The 12,500-nt window shown below is 53.6% G+C and overlaps 1 protein-coding gene across 2 annotated transcripts in view; it reads left to right on the forward strand.

Annotated features, from left to right (window-relative positions):
* The window catches only part of fam76b (family with sequence similarity 76 member B), a 17,969-nt gene that overhangs the window by 3,401 nt on the left and 2,068 nt on the right, over positions 1–12,500 (forward strand). For both annotated transcript variants that reach the window (XM_017687713.2, XM_017687712.2), the window contains exons 2-7: positions 10,735–10,799; positions 11,056–11,110; positions 11,196–11,351; positions 12,018–12,181; positions 12,353–12,403; positions 12,492–12,500. The exon at positions 12,492–12,500 is cut by the window's right edge and continues 69 nt beyond it. In XM_017687713.2, coding sequence (XP_017543202.1) covers positions 10,735–10,799; positions 11,056–11,110; positions 11,196–11,351; positions 12,018–12,181; positions 12,353–12,403; positions 12,492–12,500 — 500 coding nt within the window. The remainder of the gene's footprint in view (positions 1–10,734; positions 10,800–11,055; positions 11,111–11,195; positions 11,352–12,017; positions 12,182–12,352; positions 12,404–12,491) is intronic.

Here is a 12,500-nt window from a genome sequence, read left to right on the forward strand (position 1 = left end):
CTGAGAGTGACTGAGAGAGAGTCGGACTGAGAGAGAGAGTCGGACTGAGAGAGAGAGTCGGACTGAGAGAGACTGAGAGAGAGAGTCGGACTGAGAGAGAGTGTCGGACTGAGAGAGACTGAGAGAGAGAGTCGGACTGAGAGAGAGTCGGACTGAGAGTGACTGAGAGAGAGTCGGACTGAGAGTGACTGAGAGAGAGTCGGACTGAGAGTGACAGAGAGAGAGAGTCGGACTGAGAGAGACAGAGAGAGAGAGTCGGACTGAGAGAGACAGAGAGAGAGAGTCGGACTGAGAGAGACAGAGAGAGAGAGTCGGACTGAGAGAGAGTCGGACTGAGAGAGAGTCGGACTGAGAGAGAGTCGGACTGAGAGAGACTGAGAGAGTGAGTCGGACTGAGAGAGACTGAGAGAGTGAGTCGGACTGAGAGAGACTGAGAGAGTGAGTCGGACTGAGAGTGACTGAGAGAGAGTCGGACTGAGAGAGACAGAGAGAGAGAGTCGGACTGAGAGAGACAGAGAGAGAGAGTCGGACTGAGAGAGACAGAGAGAGAGTCGGACTGAGAGAGAGAGTCGGACTGAGAGAGAGAGTCGGACTGAGAGAGAGAGTCGGACTGAGAGTGACAGAGAGAGAGTCGGACTGAGAGAGACAGAGAGAGAGAGTCGGACTGAGAGAGACAGAGAGAGAGAGTCGGACTGAGAGAGACAGAGAGAGAGAGTCGGACTGAGAGAGACAGAGAGAGAGAGTCGGACTGAGAGAGACAGAGAGAGAGAGTCGGACTGAGAGTGACAGAGAGAGTCGGACTGAGAGTGACAGAGAGAGTCGGACTGAGAGTGACTGAGAGAGAGAGTCGGACTGAGAGAGACTGAGAGAGAGAGTCGGACTGAGAGAGACTGAGAGAGAGAGTCGGACTGAGAGAGACTGAGAGAGAGAGTCGGACTGAGAGAGAGTCGGACTGAGAGTGACAGAGAGAGTCGGACTGAGAGTGACAGAGAGAGTCGGACTGAGAGAGACAGAGAGAGAGAGTCGGACTGAGAGAGACAGAGAGAGAGAGTCGGACTGAGAGACACAGAGAGAGAGAGTCGGACTGAGAGAGACAGAGAGAGAGAGTCGGACTGAGAGAGTCAGAGAGAGAGAGTCGGACTGAGAGTGACTGAGAGAGAGTCGGACTGAGAGAGAGAGTCAGAGAGAGAGAGTCGGACTGAGAGAGAGAGTCAGAGAGAGAGAGTCGGACTGAGAGAGACAGAGAGAGAGAGTCGGACTGAGAGAGAGAGTCGGACTGAGAGAGAGAGTCGGACTGAGAGAGAGTCGGACTGAGAGTGACTGAGAGAGAGTCGGACTGAGAGTGACTGAGAGAGAGAGTCGGACTGAGAGAGACTGAGAGAGAGAGTCGGACTGAGGGGGAGTCGGACTGAGAGTGACTGAGAGAGAGAGTCGGACTGAGAGGGAGTCGGACTGAGAGTGACTGAGAGAGAGTCGGACTGAGAGTGACTGAGAGAGAGTCGGACTGAGAGTGACTGAGAGAGAGAGTCGGACTGAGAGAGACTGAGAGAGAGAGTCGGACTGAGAGAGACTGAGAGAGAGAGTCGGACTGAGAGAGACTGAGAGAGAGAGTCGGACTGAGAGAGACTGAGAGAGAGAGTCGGACTGAGAGAGACAGAGAGAGAGAGAGTCGGACTGACAGAGAGAGAGAGAGAGTCGGACTGAGAGAGACAGAGAGAGAGAGTCGGTGAGAGAGAGACAGAGAGAGAGAGAGTCGGACTGAGAGAGACATAGAGAGAGAGTCGGACTGAGAGACTGAGAGAGTCGGACTGAGAGACTGAGAGAGTCGGACTGAGAGACTGAGAGAGTCGGACTGAGAGACTGAGAGAGTCGGACTGAGAGACTGAGAGAGTCGGACTGAGAGACTGAGAGAGAGAGAGAGTCGGACTGAGAGACTGAGAGAGAGAGAGTCGGACTGAGAGAGAGAGAGAGAGAGTCGGACTGAGAGAGACAGAGAGAGAGAGAGTCGGACTGAGAGAGACTGAGAGAGAGAGTCGGACTGAGAGAGACTGAGAGAGAGAGTCGGACTGAGAGAGAGAGTCGGACTGAGAGAGAGAGTCGGACTGAGAGAGAGAGTCGGACTGAGAGAGACTGAGAGAGAGAGTCGGACTGAGAGAGAGTGTCGGACTGAGAGAGACTGAGAGAGAGAGTCGGACTGAGAGAGAGTCGGACTGAGAGTGACTGAGAGAGAGTCGGACTGAGAGTGACTGAGAGAGAGTCGGACTGAGAGAGACAGAGAGAGAGAGTCGGACTGAGAGAGACAGAGAGAGAGAGTCGGACTGAGAGAGACAGAGAGAGAGAGTCGGACTGAGAGAGAGTCGGACTGAGAGAGAGTCGGACTGAGAGAGACTGAGAGAGTGAGTCGGACTGAGAGAGACTGAGAGAGTGAGTCGGACTGAGAGAGACTGAGAGAGTGAGTCGGACTGAGAGTGACTGAGAGAGAGTCGGACTGAGAGAGACAGAGAGAGAGAGTCGGACTGAGAGAGACAGAGAGAGAGTCGGACTGAGAGAGAGAGTCGGACTGAGAGAGAGAGTCGGACTGAGAGAGAGAGTCGGACTGAGAGTGACAGAGAGAGAGTCGGACTGAGAGTGACTGAGAGAGAGAGTCGGACTGAGAGAGACAGAGAGAGAGAGTCGGACTGAGAGAGACAGAGAGAGAGAGTCGGACTGAGAGAGACAGAGAGAGAGAGTCGGACTGAGAGAGACAGAGAGAGAGAGTCGGACTGAGAGAGACAGAGAGAGAGAGTCGGACTGAGAGTGACAGAGAGAGTCGGACTGAGAGTGACAGAGAGAGTCGGACTGAGAGTGACTGAGAGAGAGAGTCGGACTGAGAGAGACTGAGAGAGAGAGTCGGACTGAGAGAGACTGAGAGAGAGAGTCGGACTGAGAGAGAGTCGGACTGAGAGTGACAGAGAGAGTCGGACTGAGAGAGACAGAGAGAGAGAGTCGGACTGAGAGAGACAGAGAGAGAGAGTCGGACTGAGAGACACAGAGAGAGAGAGTCGGACTGAGAGAGACAGAGAGAGAGAGTCGGACTGAGAGAGTCAGAGAGAGAGAGTCGGACTGAGAGAGAGAGTCAGAGAGAGAGAGTCGGACTGAGAGAGAGAGTCAGAGAGAGAGAGTCGGACTGAGAGAGACAGAGAGAGAGAGTCGGACTGAGAGAGACTGAGAGAGAGAGTCGGACTGAGAGAGAGAGTCGGACTGAGAGAGACTGAGAGAGAGAGTCGGACTGAGAGTGACTGAGAGAGAGTCGGACTGAGAGTGACTGAGAGAGAGTCGGACTGAGAGAGAGTCGGACTGAGAGTGACTGAGAGAGAGAGTCGGACTGAGAGAGACTGAGAGAGAGAGTCGGACTGAGGGGGAGTCGGACTGAGAGTGACTGAGAGAGAGAGTCGGACTGAGAGAGAGTCGGACTGAGAGTGACTGAGAGAGAGTCGGACTGAGAGTGACTGAGAGAGAGTCGGACTGAGAGTGACTGAGAGAGAGAGTCGGACTGAGAGAGACTGAGAGAGAGAGTCGGACTGAGAGAGACTGAGAGAGAGAGTCGGACTGAGAGAGACTGAGAGAGAGAGTCGGACTGACAGAGAGAGAGAGAGAGTCGGACTGAGAGAGACAGAGAGAGAGAGTCGGTGAGAGAGAGACAGAGAGAGAGAGAGTCGGACTGAGAGAGACATAGAGAGAGAGTCGGACTGAGAGACTGAGAGAGTCGGACTGAGAGACTGAGAGAGTCGGACTGAGAGACTGAGAGAGTCGGACTGAGAGACTGAGAGAGAGAGAGTCGGACTGAGAGAGAGAGAGAGAGAGTCGGACTGAGAGAGACTGAGAGAGAGAGAGAGTCGGACTGAGAGAGACTGAGAGAGAGAGTCGGACTGAGAGAGACTGAGAGAGAGAGAGTCGGACTGAGAGAGACTGAGAGAGAGAGAGTCGGACTGAGAGAGACTGAGAGAGAGAGAGTCGGACTGAGAGAGACTGAGAGAGAGAGAGTCGGACTGAGAGAGACTGAGAGAGAGAGAGTCGGACTGAGAGAGACTGAGAGCGAGAGTCGGACTGAGAGAGACTGAGAGCGAGAGTCGGACTGAGAGAGACTGAGAGCGAGAGTCGGACTGAGAGAGACTGAGAGCGAGAGTCGGACTGAGAGAGACTGAGAGCGAGAGTCGGACTGAGAGAGACTGAGAGAGAGAGTCGGACTGAGAGAGAGAGTCGGACTGAGAGAGACTGAGAGAGAGAGTCGGACTGAGAGAGACTGAGAGAGAGTCGGACTGAGAGAGACAGAGAGAGAGAGTCGGACTGAGAGAGACAGAGAGAGAGAGTCGGACTGAGAGAGAGTCGGACTGAGAGTGACTGAGAGAGAGTCGGACTGAGAGTGACTGAGAGAGAGAGTCGGACTGAGAAAGACTGAGAGAGAGAGTCGGACTGAGAGAGACTGAGAGAGAGAGTCGGACTGAGAGAGACTGAGAGAGAGAGTCGGACTGAGAGAGACTGAGAGAGAGAGTCGAACTGAGAGAGACTGAGAGAGAGAGTCGGACTGAGAGAGACAGAGAGAGAGAGTCGGGACTGACAGAGAGAGAGAGAGAGTCGGACTGAGAGAGACAGAGAGAGAGAGTCGGTGAGAGAGAGACAGAGAGAGAGAGAGTCGGACTGAGAGAGACATAGAGAGAGAGTCGGACTGAGAGGACTGAGAGAGAGTCGGACTGAGAGAGACTGAGAGAGTCGGACTGAGAGACTGAGAGAGTCGGACTGAGAGACTGAGCAGAGAAGAGAGAGTCGGACTGAGAGAGACTGAGAGAGAGAGAGTCGGACTGAGAGAGACTGAGAGAGAGAGAGAGTCGGACTGAGAGAGACTGATGAGAGAGAGAGTCGGACTGAGAGAGACTGAGAGAGAGAGAGTCGGACTGAGAGAGACTGAGAGAGAGAGAGTCGGACTGAGAGAGACTGAGAGCGAGAGTCGGACTGAGAGAGACTGAGAGCGAGAGTCGGACTGAGAGAGACTGAGAGCGAGAGTCGGACTGAGAGAGACAGAGAGAGAGAGTCGGACTGAGAGAGACTGAGAGCGAGAGTCGGACCTGAGAGAGACATGAGAGAGAGAGTCGGACTGAGAGAGAGAGTCGGACTGAGAGAGACTGAGAGAGAGAGTCGGACTGAGAGAGACTGAGAGAGAGAGTCGGACTGAGAGAGACTGAGAGAGAGAGTCGGACTGAGAGAGAGAGAGTCGGACTGAGAGAGACAGAGAGAGAGAGTCGGACTGAGAGAGACAGAGAGAGAGAGTCGGACTGAGAGAGAGTCGGACTGAGAGTGACTGAGAGAGAGTCGGACTGAGAGAGAGAGTCGGACTGAGAGAGACAGAGAGAGAGAGTCGGACTGAGAGAGACTGAGAGAGAGAGTCGGACTGAGAGTGACTGAGAGAGAGTCGGACTGAGAGAGAGAGTCGGACTGAGAGAGACAGAGAGAGAGAGTCGGACTGAGAGAGACTGAGAGAGAGAGTCGGACTGAGAGTGACTGAGAGAGAGTCGGACTGAGAGAGAGAGTCGGACTGAGAGAGACAGAGAGAGAGAGTCGGACTGAGAGAGACTGAGAGAGAGAGTCGGACTGAGAGAGACTGAGAGAGAGAGTCGGACTGAGAGTGACTGAGAGAGAGTCGGAATGAGAGAGAGTCGGAATGAGAGAGAGTCGGAATGAGAGAGAGTCGGAATGAGAGAGAGTCGGAATGAGAGAGAGTCGGACTGAGAGTGACTGAGAGAGAGAGAGTCGGACTGAGAGAGACTGAGAGAGAGAGAGTCGGACTGAGAGAGACTGAGAGCGAGAGTCGGACTGAGAGAGACTGAGAGCGAGAGTCGGACTGAGAGAGACTGAGAGCGAGAGTCGGACTGAGAGAGACTGAGAGAGAGAGTCGGACTGAGAGAGACTGAGAGAGAGAGTCGGACTGAGAGAGAGTCGGACTGAGAGAGACTGAGAGAGAGAGTCGGACTGAGAGAGACTGAGAGAGAGAGTCGGACTGAGAGAGACTGAGAGAGAGAGTCGGACTGAGAGAGACAGAGAGAGAGAGTCGGACTGAGAGAGACAGAGAGAGAGAGTCGGACTGAGAGAGACAGAGAGAGAGAGTCGGACTGAGAGAGACAGAGAGAGAGAGTCGGACTGAGAGAGACAGAGAGAGAGAGTCGGACTGAGAGAGACAGAGAGAGAGAGTCGGACTGAGAGAGAGAGTCGGACTGAGAGAGACAGAGAGAGAGAGTCGGACTGAGAGTGACTGAGAGTGACTGAGAGAGAGTCGGACTGAGAGAGAGAGTCGGACTGAGAGAGACAGAGAGAGAGAGTCGGACTGAGAGAGAGTCGGACTGAGAGAGAGAGTCGGACTGAGAGAGACAGAGAGAGAGAGTCGGACTGAGAGTGACTGAGAGTGACTGAGAGAGAGTCGGACTGAGAGAGAGAGTCGGACTGAGAGAGACAGAGAGAGAGAGTCGGACTGAGAGAGACTGAGAGAGTGAGTCGGACTGAGAGTGACTGAGAGAGAGTCGGACTGAGAGAGAGAGTCGGACTGAGAGAGACAGAGAGAGAGAGTCGGACTGAGAGAGACTGAGAGAGAGAGTCGGACTGAGAGAGACTGAGAGAGAGAGTCGGACTGAGAGAGACTGAGAGAGAGAGTCGGACTGAGAGTGACTGAGAGAGAGTCGGACTGAGAGAGACTGAGAGAGAGAGTCGGACTGAGAGTGACTGAGAGAGAGTCGGACTGAGAGAGAGAGTCGGACTGAGAGAGACAGAGAGAGAGAGTCGGACTGAGAGAGACTGAGAGAGAGAGTCGGACTGAGAGAGACTGAGAGAGAGAGTCGGACTGAGAGTGACTGAGAGAGAGTCGGACTGAGAGAGAGAGTCGGACTGAGAGAGACTGAGAGAGAGAGTCGGACTGAGAGAGACTGAGAGAGAGAGTCGGACTGAGAGAGACTGAGAGAGAGAGTCGGACTGAGAGTGACTGAGAGAGAGTCGGACTGAGAGAGAGAGTCGGACTGAGAGAGAGAGTCGGACTGAGAGAGAGAGTCGGACTGAGAGAGACTGAGAGAGAGAGTCGGACTGAGAGAGAGTGTCGGACTGAGAGAGAGAGTCGGACTGAGAGAGAGTCGGACTGAGAGTGACTGAGAGAGAGTCGGACTGAGAGTGACTGAGAGAGAGTCGGACTGAGAGTGACTGAGAGAGAGAGTCGGACTGAGAGAGACAGAGAGAGAGAGTCGGACTGAGAGAGACAGAGAGAGAGAGTCGGACTGAGAGAGACAGAGAGAGAGAGTCGGACTGAGAGAGACAGAGAGAGAGAGTCGGACTGAGAGAGACAGAGAGAGAGAGTCGGACTGAGAGAGAGAGAGTCGGACTGAGAGAGAGTCGGACTGAGAGTGACTGAGAGAGAGTCGGACTGAGAGTGACTGAGAGAGAGTCGGACTGAGAGTGACTGAGAGAGAGAGTCGGACTGAGAGAGACAGAGAGAGAGAGTCGGACTGAGAGAGACTGAGAGAGAGAGTCGGACTGAGAGAGACTGAGAGAGAGAGTCGGACTGAGAGTGACTGAGAGAGAGTCGGACTGAGAGAGAGAGTCAGAGAGAGAGAGTCGGACTGAGAGAGACAGAGAGAGAGAGTCGGACTGAGAGAGACAGAGAGAGAGAGTCGGACTGAGAGAGAGAGTCGGACTGAGAGAGAGAGTCGGACTGAGAGAGAGAGTCGGACTGAGAGAGAGAGTCGGACTGAGAGTGACTGAGAGAGAGTCGGACTGAGAGTGACTGAGAGAGAGAGTCGGACTGAGAGTGACTGAGAGAGAGAGTCGGACTGAGAGAGACAGAGAGAGAGAGTCGGACTGAGAGAGACAGAGAGAGAGAGTCGGACTGAGAGAGACAGAGAGAGAGAGTCGGGACTGAGAGAGACAGAGAGAGAGAGTCGGACTGAGAGAGAGAGTCGGACTGAGAGTGACAGAGAGAGTCGGACTGAGAGTGACAGAGAGAGAGTCGGACTGAGAGAGACAGAGAGAGAGAGTCGGACTGAGAGAGACAGAGAGAGAGAGTCGGACTGAGAGAGACAGAGAGAGAGAGTCGGACTGAGAGAGACAGAGAGAGAGAGTCGGACTGAGAGAGAGAGTCAGAGAGAGAGAGTCGGACTGAGAGAGAGAGTCAGAGAGAGAGAGTCGGACTGAGAGAGACAGAGAGAGAGAGTCGGACTGAGAGAGACAGAGAGAGAGAGTCGGACTGAGAGAGACAGAGAGAGAGAGTCGGACTGAGAGAGACAGAGAGAGAGAGTCGGACTGAGAGAGAGAGTCGGACTGAGAGTGACAGAGAGAGTCGGACTGAGAGTGACAGAGAGAGAGAGTCGGACTGAGAGAGACAGAGAGAGAGAGTCGGACTGAGAGAGACAGAGAGAGAGAGTCGGACTGAGAGAGTCAGAGAGAGAGAGTCGGACTGAGAGAGAGAGTCAGAGAGAGAGAGTCGGACTGAGAGAGAGAGTCAGAGAGAGAGAGTCGGACTGAGAGTGACTGAGAGAGAGTCGGACTGAGAGAGAGAGTCAGAGAGAGAGAGTCGGACTGAGAGAGACAGAGAGAGAGAGTCGGACTGAGAGAGACAGAGAGAGAGAGTCGGACTGAGAGAGACAGAGAGAGAGTCGGACTGAGAGAGACAGAGAGAGAGTCGGACTGAGAGAGAGAGTCGGACTGAGAGAGAGAGTCGGACTGAGAGAGACTGAGAGAGAGAGTCGGACTGAGAGAGACTGAGAGAGAGAGTCGGACAGAGAGTGACTGAGAGAGAGAGTCGGACTGAGAGTGACTGAGAGAGAGTCGGACTGAGAGAGACTGAGAGAGAGAGTCGGACTGAGAGAGACTGAGAGAGAGAGTCGGACTGAGAGAGAGTCGGACTGAGAGTGACTGAGAGAGAGTCGGACTGAGAGTGACTGAGAGAGAGTCGGACTGAGAGTGACTGAGAGAGAGAGTCGGACTGAGAGAGACTGAGAGAGAGAGTCGGACTGAGAGAGACTGAGAGAGAGAGTCGGACTGAGAGAGACTGAGAGAGAGAGTCGGACTGAGAGAGACTGAGAGAGAGAGTCGGACTGAGAGAGACTGAGAGAGAGAGTCGGACTGAGAGAGACTGAGAGAGAGAGTCGGACTGAGAGAGACTGAGAGAGAGAGTCGGACTGACAGAGAGAGAGAGAGAGTCGGACTGAGAGAGACAGAGAGAGAGAGTCGGTGAGAGAGAGACAGAGAGAGAGAGTCGGTGAGAGAGAGACAGAGAGAGAGAGAGTCGGACTGAGAGAGACATAGAGAGAGAGTCGGACTGAGAGAGACATAGAGAGAGAGTCGGACTGAGAGAGACATAGAGAGAGTCGGACTGAGAGAGACTGAGAGAGAGAGTCGGACTGAGAGAGAGTCGGACTGTGAGAGACTGAGAGAGAGAGAGTCGGACTGAGAGACAGAGAGAGAGAGAGTCGGACTGAGAGAGACAGAGAGAGAGAGTCGGACTGAGAGAGACAGAGAGAGAGAGTCGGACTGAGAGAGACAGAGAGAGAGTCGGACTGAGAGAGACAGAGAGAGAGTCGGACTGAGAGAGACAGAGAGAGAGAGTCGGACTGAGAGAGAGAGTCGGACTGAGAGTGACAGAGAGAGAGTCGGACTGAGAGAGACTGAGAGAGAGAGTCGGACTGAGAGAGACTGAGAGAGAGAGTCGGACTGAGAGAGAGTCGGACTGTGAGAGACTGAGAGAGAGAGAGTCGGACTGAGAGAGACAGAGAGAGAGAGAGTCGGACTGAGAGAGACAGAGAGAGAGAGAGAGTCGGACTGAGAGAGACAGAGAGAGAGAGTCGGACTGAGAGACAGAGAGAGAGAGTCGGACTGAGAGAGACAGAGAGAGAGAGTCGGACTGAGAGAGAGAGTCGGACTGAGAGAGACTGAGAGAGAGAGAGAGTCGGCCTGAGAGAGACTGAGAGAGAGAGAGTCGGCCTGAGAGAGACTGAGAGAGAGAGTCGGACTGAGAGAGACTGAGAGAGAGAGTCGGACTGAGAGAGACTGAGAGAGAGAGTCGGCCTGAGAGAGACTGAGAGAGAGAGAGTCGGCCTGAGAGAGACTGAGAGAGAGAGTCGGCCTGAGAGAGACTGAGAGAGAGAGTCGGACTGAGAGAGACAGAGAGAGAGTCGGACTGAGAGAGACAGAGAGAGAGTCGGACTGAGAGAGACAGAGAGAGAGTCGGACTGAGAGAGACAGAGAGAGTCGGACTGAGAGAGACTCACAGAGAGAGAGACTCACAGAGAGAGAGACTGACAGAGAGAGAGAGAGTGGCTGAGAGAGAGAGAGTCGGACTGAGAGAGACTGACAGAGAGAGAGAGACTGAGAGAGAGAGACTGACTGGCTGAGACAGAGAGAGACTGGCTGAGACAGAGAGAGACTGGCTGAGAGAAAGAGAGACTGAGAGAGAGAGTCGGACTGAGAGAGAGCCGCGGGGGGTTCAGAGTGGGAGGGCCGCGGGGGTTCAGAGTCGGAGGGGTTTTGAGCGATTAAGTCTGGTTCTAGACCTGGTTCTAGAGTTTTGTTGTGGTCCAGTACTAGGATTAATGCCTAATTGATAGCACTGAGTGCTATACTCTGCCTCCTGATTGGCTGTGAGAAGACTGAAGGGGTGGAGTCATGCAAGTGTGTTCAGTCCTGTGTAAACCTCAGCTGATCTGTGTTTGATTTGTTTTCCTGCAGGAGTGCCGCATTGCTCATCCCATCGTTAAATGCACCTACTGCCGGACGGAGTTTCAGCAGGAGAGGTAGGAGCTCGTTTAGTAGCTCGTTAAGAAACACATTAGTGATCAATCAGGCTTCCCGTTCCGAGCGCTCTACCTTCTGTTATTCCTGAGCCTTAAGCGGAAAGCGGTCGCCGTGGCCCCGGGAAGCGAGCGATCCGTGCCGGGGCTCGTTGTGTATTATTGTCGTTATTCCCGTTTATTCACGGCAGGTGAAGTCGGGAATGACGTTGTTGTTGTTGTTGTTTTGCCGATTTGTGTTTGTTGTTTGTGTTTGCAGTAAAACCAACACCATCTGTAAGAAATGCGCTCAGAACGTGAAGCAGTTCGGGACGGTGAGTGGCTGCCTGACCTCTGAGCTCTGACCCCTTACTGTGCCGGGAACGCTGGCGAGTAACGGTTGTTGTTTTTGTGCCGCAGCCGAAGCCGTGTCAGTACTGCAACATCATCGCCGCCTTCATCGGGACCAAGTGTCAGCGCTGCACCAACTCCGAGAAGAAGTACGGCCCCCCCCAGACCTGCGAGCAGTGTAAACAGCAGTGTGCCTTCGACAGGAAGGAGGAGGGGCGGAGGAAGGTACACACCCACCCGCACCGCCCGTCCGGCCGGCTGCCGTGAAACCAGCCTGTGACATGGGCGATGAGTGTTTATAAACTGTGGCATCAGTGTTTATAAAGACGTTATTAACACTAAATGGATAATTAATTCTACACATTTAAACCGGACGCGCTGGTCTGAAGCGCCCGGTGCTTTGAGTTCTGTCTGTCTGTCGGTCTGTCTGTTGGGCCAGCGGCCGGCGGCCGAGTGGTCAGCAGCGCTGGGCGATCCGCTCCACACCAGCCGGGATCTACATCACTGTGATAATGGAGGTTAACGCCCCTAATGAGAACATAGAACCAGTAAGGGGTTCTGCTGGTTCTCGGGCGTTTGTAATGCGTTTGGCTGTTCTTGATCATATAAAGGGTTTAGCAGGTGACCTAGTGACTGATTCCAGATACATTTCTAATCCTACTGGGACTTTAGTGGTTTCTAATGGTAACCATTGGGAGGCATCAGACAGTCCGTTAATCCTAATGGTCTTTATTCAGCTGGGGTTACTGAGGTGCTGCCAGCTGACTATCAGTTTTAAGGTGGCGCTGAAATGTTAATGTAAACTCACCGACATCCATCTGTAATGAGACCCCACGGCAGGACGCTGGGCTGCTAATTAATGATGTAATAACGCGTTAATAAATGTTCCAGGTGGACGGGAAGCTGCTGTGTTGGCTCTGCACGCTGTCATACCGGCGCGTTCTACAGAAGACTAAAGAACAGCGGAAAGGCTTAGGCTCCTCCCACTCAAACGCGTCATCGCTCAGCAACAAAGAGCATCGACATCACCACCGACACAGCAGCTCCCACCACAAGTGAGTCTCACACGAGTTCTCTGGTGCAGCAGGAGGTTCTAGATCAGTGCTGATCACTTGTTTGATGTGTGTGTGTGTCATTGTGTGTGTGTGTGTGTGTCTGTGTCTGTCTCTCTGTGTGTGTGTGTGTGTGTGTGTGTGTGTGTGTGTGTGTGTGTGTGTGTCCTGCAGGCTGAGCGGCAGTCTGAGTCCGGAGCAGGAGCAGCGTCTGTGGGATCAGAGGTGAGGTTAAACGCTGACGATCCTGATGGGGGGTGTGGTTTGTGGTTCTGTCGTCATGGAAACGAGTGACGCTGTTTTTTCCCTGCAGCCATAAATC

This window comes from Pygocentrus nattereri, chromosome 23 (assembly GCF_015220715.1).
Source record: "Pygocentrus nattereri isolate fPygNat1 chromosome 23, fPygNat1.pri, whole genome shotgun sequence".
NCBI classification, from domain to species: domain Eukaryota; kingdom Metazoa; phylum Chordata; class Actinopteri; order Characiformes; family Serrasalmidae; genus Pygocentrus; species Pygocentrus nattereri.